At 35.1% G+C, this 14,463-nt stretch overlaps 1 protein-coding gene and 1 non-coding gene across 8 annotated transcripts; both read right to left on the bottom strand.

Annotated features, from left to right (window-relative positions):
* Positions 1-1,646: 1,646 nt before the first annotated feature.
* On the bottom strand, positions 1,647-1,753 carry LOC118488606. Its single transcript, XR_004885150.1, has one exon. It is a non-coding gene; the product is annotated as a small nucleolar RNA R71 (small nucleolar RNA).
* A 1,536-nt stretch (positions 1,754-3,289) lies between these two features.
* Positions 3,290-14,001, bottom strand: LOC110916658. Of its 7 annotated transcripts, XM_035985568.1 has the most exons (12): positions 13,875-13,970; positions 13,549-13,629; positions 12,385-12,734; positions 12,101-12,294; positions 11,513-11,598; positions 11,064-11,422; positions 9,941-10,420; positions 8,521-9,145; positions 7,773-8,003; positions 7,085-7,209; positions 6,658-6,992; positions 3,290-4,019 (listed from the first exon to the last, which is right to left on the bottom strand). In XM_035985568.1, exons 3-12 carry the CDS (start codon positions 12,638-12,640, stop codon positions 3,435-3,437), a joined length of 3,276 nt encoding a protein of 1,091 aa, XP_035841461.1. In that variant the 5' UTR covers positions 12,641-12,734; positions 13,549-13,629; positions 13,875-13,970; the 3' UTR covers positions 3,290-3,434. The 7 variants fall into 7 exon arrangements, with proteins under 7 accessions (XP_035841461.1, XP_022017050.1, XP_022017047.1 ...); XM_022161358.2 differs by lacking the exon at positions 13,549-13,629 and having other exon boundaries at positions 13,875-14,001; XM_022161355.2 differs by lacking the exon at positions 13,549-13,629 and having other exon boundaries at positions 12,101-12,318; positions 13,875-13,991.
* Positions 14,002-14,463: the final 462 nt, after the last annotated feature.

Below are 14,463 nucleotides of genomic sequence, written 5' to 3'. Positions count from 1 at the left end.
CGACTTTCTTCGCCAGAAAGATCGTTGCCCAAGAAGCCAAAGAAGAAGAAGGACAAAACCCAAAGAAGTAGCAACGGAAGAGCTTGAAGTATTAACCGCCATGGGAGAACCAGACACTGAGCTTTCAATTTTACATCATATTCGACTTTCCACCTCTGTTCCATCTAGTATCACTCGTCCTGCTACGCGCGCAGCGACATTCACAATCCCACCTCAAGTCATAGATCTTAGAGTTAACTTTCATTTTGCTCCCTGTGGATTGGTCATTTTAACGGTTTTGCTCCAATAGTTTAAAATTAGCCATTTTCCTCCTTGATCTTTCGAGTTTGTCGCCAGTTTGCTCCCTGGCTCTAACTCAGTTAAAGCATTCAGTTAAAAGTAGGGGTATTTCGGTAGTTTACTCCCTGGCTCTAACTCAATCAAAGCGTTTAGTTAAAAGTCGCGGTGGTCGTGGTCGGCAGGTGGTAGTTGCAGGTGGTGGTGGATGGTTATGGATGTTGGTGGCCGGTAGAAAGAGTGGTTGGAAAGATGGGGGATCAGAAAAGAATTACTTATATACATGTAAATAAACAAGTTATAGGTTTATTTAGGTGAAAAGACTTACATGCCCTTGCTTTTATCTATAAAATTACCAAAATACCCTTCTAGTTAATGGATTTTTTGGATGGAGTTAGAGGCGGGGAGCAAAATGACGATAAGTTAGAAAAATCAGGGAGGAAAATGGCTATTTTTAAACTACTGGGGCAAAACCGTTAAAATGACCAAATCACAGGGAGTAAAATGGAAGTTAACTCTAAATCTTATTTAGAAAAGTTGTCAATTTTCAGGGCCATGGGGATGAGGATCCAAATGTGCACATTAACATGTTCATGATGTGCACATTAACATGTTCACACATTGTCGCGATACATTCAAGATCAATGGTGTTTCGCCAAAAGCGATCAAACTGGGGCTATTTCCATTTTCACTTGTTGGAAAAGCCCAAAGTTAGCTTCGCCCAAGAAGGTGGTTACATAACCACTTGGGACCAATGTTTTAAATACCAGTATGAACAGGCCGGTTATACCGGTTAAACCGGATACCAGACACGAGCCTCGTATGATAAAGGCCGGGAAAACCTAAATATGGTATGTTTTATGTACCGCCGATAAATCTGGTTCTACCAGTTCAACCATTGAACCGGTTTGCATTATCTTAAAATTTGATTTTTTAATTATAATAAAATATGATATTAAGGTAACACCGACCTTCCATTGTTGGTAATTAACCTAGTGCGTTCCATTCCAATATTTCATCGCTATTGAAACTGTTACCTACATGATCCAATGTAATATTGTTTATAAGTAATAAAAATCCTCTTAAAATGCATAACATTTTACATGAAAATAATTGTTTTTAGATAAAACCATAATCAGTTATATAAATCTTAATTGAGATTGGATTATTTTTTTAGATTAATTTGTATTTTATGGAATTATAGTGTTAACTATTAACCCAGTTGAACCGCCCGGTACAACCTGGTTCTACCGGTTAACCATTTCAAAGCCTAACCCGGCATGAATAAAAAAACTGGTTTTTAAAACATTGCTTGGGACATCTTAGTTAATAAATTCTTTAAGAAACATTTTTTAGCTTCTAAAATCAACAAGTTTAGAAACAAAATCCTTGATTTTCATCAACAAGATGGGGAATCATTCACTGAAGCATAAGACCAATACAAAGAAGTCATATGCAAATGTCCAAATCATGGAGTGGAGTCATGGCTAGTCTGCCAAACTTTCTATGAGCGTCTATTCTCATAATCTAGGCAAACCCTGGATACAATCGCTAAAGGAGTCTTTGCAGACTCAACACCAACTGCTGCTTTCGCACCGAGGGACAAGTTAACTGCAAATGGTTACGAACCATCAAAAGCATCTAGCTCTGAGAAAAAGGCAGGATTATACCAAGTGGAGGATGATGTTATCTTGCAGGCAAAGGTTGGAGCATTCACGATGAAGATGGCGAAGTTGTTTGAGAAGAAAGGAGGAGATATAGATGAAAAATGCACGACATGTGGAGGAAAGCACAAGGTGACAGTGTACCCATTTGAAGCTACTAAGAAGCATCCTATGTTAACAACCAAGGGGAATTTCAAAACAACTGATATAGTTGAACGTATACCCCTTCCTGTAGGAGCCATCCTAACTTTAGTTGGAGGAACCCTTCAACTTCTGCTCCACCAGGATTCACTCAAAGAGATGCAGCGGACGATCCAAGGCCTGATTTAGAGGACATAATGAAGATATACATCGAAGCTACTGATAGCAGTCACAACATAGATCCGAATGATGGAATAAGTACTATGGGACACGTGATTTATTTTGGGTCTTACCAAATTACTTGGTGTTCTCAAAGCAAAGCAAAGCAAAGCAAAGTACAGTTGCTTTATCATCGTGTGAGGCGGAGTATATGGCAGGTAGTGTAGCCGCGTGTCAGACGGTTTAGCTAAAAGAACTGATAAGTGAATTACTTGACTAGAAACTTCAACCAGTTATGTTATGTGTTGATAATACATGAGCAATAGCTCTCGTGAAAAATCTCGTTGTTTCCTGGAAGAAGCAAACACATAAAACCCGGTCTCACTACATTCGGGAATGTGTAGATCGTGAAGATATCGTTGTCGAGCATGTTAATGACATTGATCAAAAGGCGGATATTTTGATGGAGATTCTTGGGAAGATCAAGTTCAAGGAGATGATCGAAAAGAGCTTGGAGTTTGATACGAGTTGAAAATTCCGGGGGTGATTATTGAAATTTTCTAATTGAACAATTCCTTTGCGTGCAAGCCAAGGGAAGTAATTCAGGAGTGGATAATTATTGATAATTGCATGTGAATAGATTGAGTTATAGGTGATAATTATCATGTCCAAATTATAAGGTTTTATTAGCAATCATAATTGTAGTCAAACGTGACAGGTTAGGCTATAAATAATCGAGTCAAGGAATAAGGATTGTAATTTAAGTAAGCTTTTGTGAATAATAAACGTTAGGGGTGCTTAGCCAAATAACTTTGTACTTGGAATTTCGTGCTTGTTTTCTGCTCTCTTCTGATACCAATCTTGAATGGGAGGGACAATAAATGGGCTAAGCCAGATATCAATGGGGGTTGGTCAAACGATCCGAAGGCTATCAAAAGGGAAGCATTCAGATTCTTCAAACTTCTCTAAGCTCTCACAGGAGGGAGGGGATTAATCTTTGACAAACACCCCTCTGCCCAACAAGTTAATTTTCACTTTTTCAACTAAAAAACTAACCAAAAGGCAAAAACTCATTTCATGAGTAACAAACACAAAAACATCTATAAAAGTACCTTCCAAAAGGGCTGGCAAGAAACCATTATTCACAAACCCCTGTGTATCATATATGTATCTATCATCATCACCGTTCGCTACTTACTTATCTACCATATCTCTAAAACGAACCATAGAAGTACCCGACTGCCACTTACCTTTACCCCTGTTATCCTCGTTATCTTCATCTGGCGGTGAAAATGCAAGCGAGAGTGATAAAGACGCCACATCATCATCATCCTTTTCCGGCATTATTATATTATCATCATCTCCACCTAAATATGTAGTAACATCTTCATTTAAATCCAAAGTGAACACGGGTTTTTTTTGTTGGTCCTTTCCTCTTTCTATAGGAAAGAAATATCTTTCACCATTACTATTTCCCGCATCGGTCTTCCCAATATCTAAAACACTATCTTGTCCATTGAAATCACTCTTTTGCTTCTTGCTAAAGTTTCCCTCTTCTGCCATCCGACCACTCACATCACGCCATGTGTTTATTTGACTTGTACCATCAAAGTCAACATCATCTGAAAGATCAATAAATGGACGTTTTTTTGGCTCGTTTTTTTGCAAATGGATTTCTGGAACTATCTCTTTGCTACTAGCTGGAGCTACATTAACACTATCGGCCGACAGGTTTTGCAACTTTGAGTTGACTTTTGACTCCAAATCGACATGGTTATCCTGTAGGGGAAAAAATCCTATAAATAATTCATCTTAAAGGATAAGTCCTCATACAAATTAAACATGCAGATATGAAACTAGGGTACTTAAGATGGCAAAATGGACAGGTCAAGATGGATTAGGTATAGGTCAAATGAGTCATCACGTAGGCCAGAAACACTTGATGTCCAGAAAATAGAATTTCTTAATGAACACTGATCCATCCCCTTTTAAGCTATATTTAGCAGTTAGCACGATTGCGGTCGACCTGAACCACTTTTGTCCAAACAAAAACTGGCTCTTTAGAAAATAATGTCAGATATGATGTGGATGGTTTTATGAATTAGAGTAAAATGCCAAAATAGTCCCTGAGGTTAGGGCTGATTTGCCTGTTACATCCAAAATAACTTTTTTTGTATCTAGACACCTGACATCTTGATTTTGTTGCCATTTCCATCCAAATCACAAACCCAGTTAAAATGTATCGTTAACTCAAGGACGATTTTGGCAATTTACCCGTTTATTTTTCTGTTTTTAACCTTTAAATTAAAAACAATATAAATAATTACAATTATAGTTATATACCGACACACACACACGCACACGCACACACACATATTTTTTGTTAAACTTTAGGTAAATTAAAAAGCTTATGTGAATAATTGTGAAATTAAAACAAACTAGAACATTAATAACTAACACTAATATTATAAACAATGTAGTTGAAACCATAGTCATTAAAGGCGCCAGGCGCACTCAAGGCGCATAGGCCTTGCCTGGGGCCTAGGCGCAAGGTGCAAAAAAAGCGAGGGCCTGAGAGAAAAAGCGCACAATGAAAAAGAATTTAAAAATATTTTATGTATTAAAATATAATAATATTCTTCAAATAAAAAAGCAAAAGTTATTATGTTAAAATTTAATATCATCTATTTAGTACCAAAAGTTCTAAAATATTAGTGTATCGATGTAGAAAAGTAGTTTTCATTAGATAAAAGTAGAAATCTGGCTGGAATCTACGTCTGAACCATAACTTTGAGAATTAAAGCGCAATTGCCTCGACTTAAAGCGCATTTGCCTCGCCTCGCCTGAAAAATGGGCCTAGGCGCAAGAGGCCATGGCTTTTAAACTATGGTTGAAACAACAATATGAAGTTACATTAATTAAAGGGGACACAACTAAATTTCAAGTATCTTTTGGACATAAAGCGTACAGTTTTTATTTATTGTTGCAAGAGTATTAATTATATAGGATTAATATTTGAATCAGTTATGGTTTATGATTAATATTTGAAGCTGTTACAGTTTATGATTAATATTATAAATAAATTTATTTATTTCTATATATAAAATAGGAATATTTTCATATATACCCTTACAAACTTGAAAAAATTCATATATACCCAATGAAAACGAAAAATATCATATATGCACTTACAAAAACTAAAAATATCGTACATGCCCTTTAAAAATAGTTAAAATATCAAATATACCCAATTTATTAAAAACAATCTAATAAATAATCATTTTACACTTATTTTTTTAACTTCTAAGTTTTCATATATGCTTATCTTTTAACTTCATATTTTTATATAACACATTTTAAGCTTAAATTTATTTTTACCTATTTCTGTTTTACTTTTTATTCTTTCCATAAACAATAGTATTCACCATATATATAATATTTAAGCTAAATAAATTAAGCTAGAAAAGAGTAAATATAATATTTGAAGTTAAAGGTCATATATGAGATTTCAAAGTTATAAAAAATAAAGATAAAACTGTCTTTTATTAAATTGTTTTTAATGAATTGGGTATATATGATATTTCAACTACTTTGTAAGGGTATATATGATATTTCAACTACTTTGCAAGGGTATATATGATATTTACAATTTTGCAGGAGTATATATGATATTTTGCAAGTTTGTAGGGGTAGATATGAAATTGCCCCTATAAAATAACTTATTAAATTAAACTCAAATGTATATATACAATTATCTATGTTAAAAAAATGTTGGTGATAATTTTATAAATGAATCCATTTATTTTAAATAACTTACTAAATTAAAACAGAAATGTATATATACAATTATCTATGTTAAATAAGTTGGTATTACACTTTAGTGTAAAATTTCATTGCATATAGAGTTGTACCAAATTGGTAAAAAAATGTGTACATATATACACACACCTTTTTATTTAAAGGTAAAAAAGAAAATTAAAATAAATGTGTGTGTGTATATATAAATGTGCGTGTATGTGTACATATATTATAATTATAATTAATTTTAATTTTTTATTTAAAGGTAAAAAAGAAAATTAAAAACAGAAAAATAAATGGGTAAATTGCCAAAATCGTCTCTGAGTTAACTATACATTTTAACTGGGTTTGTGACTTGGATGGAAATGGCAACAAAATCAAAACGTCAGGTGTCCAGATACAAAAAAAAAAACTTATTTGGGATGTAACAGGCAAATCAGCCCAAACCTTAGGGACGATTTTGGCATTTTACTCTGTGAATTAGAAAGTACACTTTAGGCAACTTTCAACCGGTTCAACCCATTTCCTTTACACGCTTGACCTGTCAGACGTACAACATAACCCAATGCTTGCTTTATTGTATGTGAACTAATTTTTTTTTTCTAAAGACGTATAATACCTTTTCAATAGATCCAATCAAACTTGCATTCTCAGCCAATGGTATTTTACCAGTTGCGGTTGATGAAACGGATTGAGCACAACTTTTTGCTGGATTATTAGGAATTTGATTCAGCCCGATCAAACTTGCATTCTGAGCACAACTTTTTGCTGGATTATTTGGAATTTGATTCAGCCCGATCAAACTTGCATTCTCAGCCACTGGTATTTTATCAGTTGAGATTGACGAAACAGATTGAGGAACACAACTTTTTTCTGATTTATCAAGAATCTGATTCGATGGATTCTTTTTCTTTCCTCTGAACACACCCCAAAGGAAGAACAACATATTCCAACCTATATATAATGGATATGGCAAATGTAAGTCACATGCATTTGTGCATACACACATGTATAAGTATTTATTACAAAAGGGTGTTTCTTCTTACGGTTGGACTTTTCTGGAAGCTGATTGGATGGAAATATTAAAAGTTCAACCCCGTTGATACTTCCAATAAGCGCTAAATCACCCTTTATCATATCATCTAATAAAACTTGGTAGCTTTTCTCATAGCTGTGTCATAAGGATAGAAATAAAACATCAAACACAAATCAAGATTACATGTACAGGTAGCCAACTAAACAAGTAGGCAGGTCAGAACAGACCATACAAGTTGGCCCGGAGCACATTTTGTTGGAAAGAATACTATTTTCATAAATACTCTATACTATATAATAAAAGAAAATGTTTGGGGACACATGTCATCATTCTAGGCCAACTGCTGTTTTGTTTTCCCGCCTCCCTCTCGTTTTAACCCCAACCACCTTCATCATAAATATACCAATAAAATGGTATATTAAATCGATTAAAGGTAAAATCGGTATTCCATTAACTAAAAATGCTTTATTGATACATATCTAAAATTGTGTTTTACTACTGCGAATAATAGCGTTGGGACGAGGGAGTGCCATATTTAATAACTAACTTTTAAAATAAAATGGTTAAGGAGGTCTTACGCATCAAACATAAACTTCAGGTTGCTTCTAACCCATTTGAACCATATATATTTAACTATATAAAACGTAGCCTAGATCGACCATGCATAACTAAATATAGGGAATAAAACTTATTGTTACCTCTCAAGATCTTTAGCAAAGAAATATATTGCAATATTGTCCTCTTTTACGCCACTATTTTCAAACTGTGTGGGCCAGGCACTAACACGTGATACCCCATTTAAAAGAATTTTATGGGGAAATTTGTTCACGGCTTCAAAGACTCTAGGTGATGCACAAGTTGACAAATGAGCCTGTAAACCATCCCAAAATTCAGCCATTTTACCACTTCTATTAATCTCAAAACTTCCCCTACAAAAAAAAAAAACATATTTTAGAACCCAATCCAAAGAAGAAGAAGAAAAGAACAAATAGAATAGAGAGTAAAATGCCATTTTCGGCCCTGACAATTGGCCAGTTTTGAGACTTTCGTCCAAAGGTTTGTTAGATCCAAAAGGTTTGAAATTTTGCCATTTTCATCCGGCTCGTTAACTCCATCTATTTTCTCCGTTAAGTCAGAGGTATTTTCGTCTTTTTCTGTTAACTTAATGAGCAATGTGGTCTTTTTCACTTCATCTACAAGCGTTTAAAATACCCTTGGTCGAATCCGTTAGACAGAACTGCCCTTTAAGTTAACAAAAAAGATGGATATAACCCTGACTTAGCGAGAAAAATAGATGGAGTTAACGAGCCGGATGAAAATGTCGAGTTTACAAACCTTTTGGATCCAGATGCGGAAAAACAAACCTTTGGACGAAAGTCGCAAAACTGGCCAAACCTCGGGGCCGAAAAAAGGCATTTTACTTTAGAATAGAAGAAGAAACCATACTGCCAGATGCATTCATGATCGGGAATAGCTGAATTCTTTGACAGAGAAGACAATGCCACATTATCATAGTTGAAGAGTCCAGTTGTCGAATGCCTTCCTTCAGCAGGGAGTATCATGGACGGCTTATGGTTGTTACCATTTGACTGTTTAGAATGATCAACACTGGAATTTCGTGAAATTTGTCCATGCCAATCAGGTGGTGACACCTCAGCAGAAGTCAAACTCCCTGCATTTCTTAAATGTGGTGCACGGTCAACAATGGCTGCTTCATTATTCACGGTCGGGATGGACGATTCATCAGGTTGATCAGATGTTTTGTTCTTTCTATATATTCCGGGCTTTTTAAGCAATGCGGCTTCGATTGCGTCCTTTAACTTGTTCTCTCCGTTTTTCCCATCTTTTGAAATTTTCGTTTGTTTATTGTTCTGGCCAGAAACACCAGATGTGCCAGCGTTTACAGTTACACCTGTTGTATTTTCCTTAACCGTTTCAGCAAGATTAGTTGATTCTTTAGATGTTGCTTTTGATGAATTGTCAGTAGGCTTATCTTCAACAGAACTGATAGCTCCACTAGACGCAGTTACAACCTTAGTGGGGGATGACGGCAACTGCTTGTCAAGTTGACCTAATGCAAAAAAAAAAAATTAAAAATACATTAAAGTGCTGCAAAAGAAATATTAAGCAAACGTAACTTAATCTTTGTAGCTAGAGATGCATTCAGAACTATGGCAGTAAGCAGAAATGAATGTTTATTGTGCATATTCCCTAAATAATTATAATTAAATAGTTTCATTTGCAAAAAAAAAAAAAAAGAATTGACATAAAAGGGACAATTAACGGAAATAAATATTTCCTCTTAACAGAAGAAATAAAATCATCATCATCATCATAAGGAGACATACAATAATAATGATAAGATACAACAGCTTTGGGATCAAAACTAAGGGTGTGAATTTCTAACACGACATGAACCTAACGCGAAATTCATGGGTTTGGGTAAAGTCTAAACGGGTTTGGGTCAGTTTCTGGTTAAACCAGTGAACCCGTTTAGCTAAACGGGTCGAGTTCGTGTCAACCCATTCAGGTAGTGTTCGGGTTCATATGTATGACACGATTTTCGGATCCGGGTTCGTCTAAAATTTTCGGGTCTGGGTCGGGTTGAACCCACCAACCCGACCCACTTAGCACCCCTGATTAAAAACCCATAGCATAATATATGTAAAGATAAAACTTCTATAGTGTAATTTCTTGGATCGTATAGACGTATATTATATTTTCTTTGAAATCCAGTGGCCCATTTAAACAGGCTCCAAAATGAAATATGTGAGTGTAACAATTTACATAAGCGTAGGCCTTAATGAGCCTTTTGTGCGTCTCTATTTCATAAGTTGTATCCAATTTAAAGAAACAGAAAGCATACCTTGAGAAACCAAAGTTTCTGCACCTATATTAACCAAACGGTTGTTTGATTTCAATCCCGAAGTAGTTTTACAGTCACCCTTCGACACTTTTGCTTCAGAGTTGGAAACCGAATTAGTTTCACCACGAGATGATAACATCCTATCACCTTTTGGAGTCAAAGCAGCAGAACTGGAAGTATTTGACTTTACTGAACTAGTCCTTTCGAAACTCCTTTCTTTTTTGTTTATTGGACTTCTAAGATCCTGAACATGAGCCGAATTTGGAGATAGCATTTTAACTTTAGAACCACTTGGACCAAAACGCCCCCCCAAGTTTGTAGATCTAAATGACACAGATTTTGACATTTCTTTGGGTGCTATTGTATCGTGAAAAGAACGTTCTTTTGTTGATTTCTGCCTTTTGAGAACAGCTTCATCTACAAGTTTAGTTTTCGACTTTGCGTTTGGGAAACTGAAAGAGCTCGACTTGGAAAACGCACCTGAAAGAGAATATTAGTACACTATACGGTATCTGCAATTTATATTTATATAAGAAAATAAAATACAAATTTCTAAAGAATCAAGGCCACATTTGGTATGATAGGTTACTGTTAATACATATTTGTGTGTCCATTACTGTGCAAATAGGCTAGATAGAGTGTGTTGTCTATGTATATGTTAGATAGTTGTAACGCGTGAGTTTAATTAAGTCAACGCATTACGCATGAATGTTGCGTTTGACTTGTGGCCATAAGTTGTGTGATGTACAACGTATGTGTCATACGTTGATAGATATGAAACGCATGTGTCATGCGTTGTAGCTCCCAACGCATGAGTCTAAGCCATATATAGATGAGACATGTGTTGTTAGTATTAAGTTTTAGAAGTTTTAGATTTGAGAGGAGATCGAACTGAGTGTTCTCTCCCTGAGTTTAAAGATGTAAACTCTTTCGGTATTAATAAAATCTGTGATGACATGGTTATGCAGCCAAAATTTCTACCGAATTTGTTTATTATACTAAAACTTCCGTCAAGAACATATTTAAACACAAATCGTTAGGTTTACACAACCCGTTTCACGTATTTTCAGTTACATACCTCGTAAAGATTGTAACCAAACAGACCTTAAAATAGGTTACATACCTCGTAAAGATTGTAACCGTGGGCGTTTAGCGGGAGAATGTGACCCTTCTGTAGACTCACTACCAATATGAGAATCAGAAGAAAACTGATGGCTCGGTTTCACTTTCCCACGCTCAACGTCTTTACTTGACCCTGGGATCTCAAGAGTTGGTTTTTTAAACGACGAAGAAGACTCTAATTCGTCCGCACGTCTTTTTCCAGATGCTTTCACAACTGCTGAATCGGAAGACTGGTCTTTTTCGAATGAAGTCTCTGTGTTGTTCTTTTGTCGATTTGTGATTTTAGTTTCCTCCATTTCGCATTCTTCACATAACCAATCACCTTCGGGAACTTTATCTATCATTACTTTCATGCAATAGCTGGAGAAGGCAAAATGTCCAAAAATTAACGATTTACTATCTTTATTAATACAAAAAAAAATTCCACTAAAAACCAACAGATAGACTTACGTGTGCTCAGCACCATCAGGGCACCTACAACATATAGCAAGTAAGTCCTCACGCCCCGCATCTCCACATATATCACACACTTTAACCTGTCATCAACAAATGTTTTATCAAATAACATGCATTTTAACAATTTTGCAGAAAAAAAAAAAGAGTAAAATGCCATTTTCGTCCCTGAGGTTTGGCCAGTTTGCGACTTTCGTCCAAAGGTTTGTTTTTCCGCATCTGGATCCAAAAGGTTTAAAATCTTACCATTTTCATTTGGCTCGTTAACTCCATCCATTTTTCTCCGTTAAGACAGGGCTATTTTGCTCTTTTTGTTAACTTATGAGTATTTTCATCTTTTTTGAATACTTGTACATTATGCTAAATGCTTGTACATAAAGTTAACAAATAAGACAAAAATACCCCTGCCTTAACAGAGAAAAATAGATGGAGTTAACGTGCCGGATGAAAATGGCAAGATTTCAAACCTTTTGGATCAGATGCGGAAAAACAAACCTTTGACGAAAGTCACAAAACTGGTCAAATCTCAGGGACGAAAATGGCATTTAACTCAAATAAAAAGTAGGATTAATAGTTAATACTCACATCATGCTCCACAACATCTGATTCATCACTGCCATCTGTATGAGGACTTTGCGAAGATGTTTCTTCTTCTTGAGGTTTTGAATGTTCTTCATGTGGATCATCACCATCACTAATGGGTCCCACTTCTTTATCTTGGCGTTTTCCTACACTAACCTTTTTATTCTCATATTCATCAGATCTAAGTGAAGATTTTTCTGCATGGAGATAATTACGTGACCCTATCAAGTTCAATATAATTAATTTATAATCAAGAAAATAAAAACACTGTGTAACAAAGAATGTACCTTCATTGTTTCTTAATCTGTTATCGTCATCAGCATCATCAGACATGGTTGCTCCATCATTGAACTTGTTTATACGACTAGCCTTCATATTAGCTTTATTTTTAGCATTTTCAGGTAATAAAGCATTGTAGCTTGAACTTGTACTCTCTGAGTTGCTTGTTTCACTAGTTGTTTTCTGTTTGTATTCACGTGTTTTATCCTTAACCAAAGTTTTAACACCGTTAAGTTTATCGGAAATTACATCAGCCTTTTTCATTGGATCTCGCTTAACATGCACACAGGATGAATACAGATCAACACACAAGTCACTATTAGCAGTCTCTTATCTCCTCTATCAACTTGAAAAACACCTAAACACGCATTAACAACACCAGTAAACAAAAATCAGTTAAGACTATTATCCAAACAACCAGAAATAATAGCATATTAACCAAATAGCAAAAACTGATGTATAAAGTAGGCCATGTATAATGCTTCTAATTTCAGGGCCTTATGCTAACAGGCCATGCATGTCAATTAAAAAAAATATCGCAGTTTAATAACAAAGATGTAGGCCATGCTAAAACACACTAAGGCACATTTTTTTGGCAAAAATATGAACTTGAGGCACATGCCATACTTTTATGCAGCAGGATGTAGTACAGCATGCTTTTCAGGTTGTACATGTAAGTAATTGATACGTTAAAACATATATAAAGCTTTTTTGTGTCTAAATATTGAGTTAATGATGCTAGAAACCTATAGGAACATGTAAAGATTTATCATATAAGTTGTGCCTCATGTACGCAAAGCGAGCACTTGCGCTTCTCGCTTTTTAAAACCAAGCATGTTATACTGAAAGCTTCATTAGAGAACAAGCAATGCTAATAGGCTATTAGCATTAAAGGCATCATCAAAAGCTTCATGGATCACAAAAGTAGTAACACACCCAATCAATAAGAGCATCATTTCAAGCAATAGTAATCTAAAACAACAAAACTAGCAAATGCATATTCCAACACACTTCAAAAACCTAAATTAACCCATCCATCAGTCCACCCCACACTCCTTCAAAAAAAAAACCTAAACAAATAAAAAATCAATCAATAACAAGTTAATAACCCTAAAATCAATCAATTAACTAGATAAACCCAATCAACCAAACAAACACACAACGCAACACACCTCGAAAAACTGAACAATCACAATCGCATTATATAACTTATACACCTCTTAATCAACGGATCCTTGTATATATTTCACCATCTGCAAACAACAACCGATCAAACACAAACACTTTTCACCAATTCAAAACAGCAATTTCACATCATGCTGTGTGTAAAACTGAAACATCATCAATCGGAGGATGTATAGCCCTAATATTTGTATATCTAATTTCACACGCAAACGAAGGTACAAAAGAGTCAAATAAGAGGTGCAATAGGTGTTTTGATAATGGAGATTTAGGAGAAGAAGAAATTAATGACGAAAGATAAAGGATTGATTCTTACAGATTTGTGAAAGCGATGAATCTAGGGCTAAACTAGGGCACGAAACGAAAATCACCACTCAGTGTTTGGTTGCTTTCAAGATAAATTGTTTTCCCCAAATTTCACTGTTGAAATTCATTTCATTATTATTTATGGATGGTGTTTAATGTGACTTAAATACTGTAGTTATATCATAAATGTGTAGATTTTTTTTTCTTTTTTTTTGGAAAAAGAAAATAATTAATAATGAGATGTAAAGTTGTTATCAGATGAAATTGTAATCTTTGAAAATAGGGAAGTTATTACATATTATTTTTTGTCCCATGCGAAAAACGTTTGACTGAAAATGTAGATTTCTAGAAAATTTTGAAAAGTTATTTTTTTAACGTCAAATAAATCATCGGATAAGATCCTAGAATGCTCTCGATCGAGCAAATGCATCTCCTCCTCTATAACGGTCAGAGTTGGGTGCATAAACGAGCCACCAAGCCAGCAGTTTTAGCGAAAACCCGGTCGTCTAAGGACCCACTGTGATAAAACCCGATTTGACTAGGTTTCGAACTAGCGACCTTCAGAGAGGCCTAGTGAAAATTGAACTTGAGACCTCAAG

This window comes from Helianthus annuus, chromosome 16 (genome assembly GCF_002127325.2).
Source record: "Helianthus annuus cultivar XRQ/B chromosome 16, HanXRQr2.0-SUNRISE, whole genome shotgun sequence".
Classification (NCBI taxonomy): domain Eukaryota; kingdom Viridiplantae; phylum Streptophyta; class Magnoliopsida; order Asterales; family Asteraceae; genus Helianthus; species Helianthus annuus.
The sequence above is the reverse complement of the archived record's forward strand: the minus strand, read 5'-3'. Positions and strand labels throughout refer to the sequence as shown.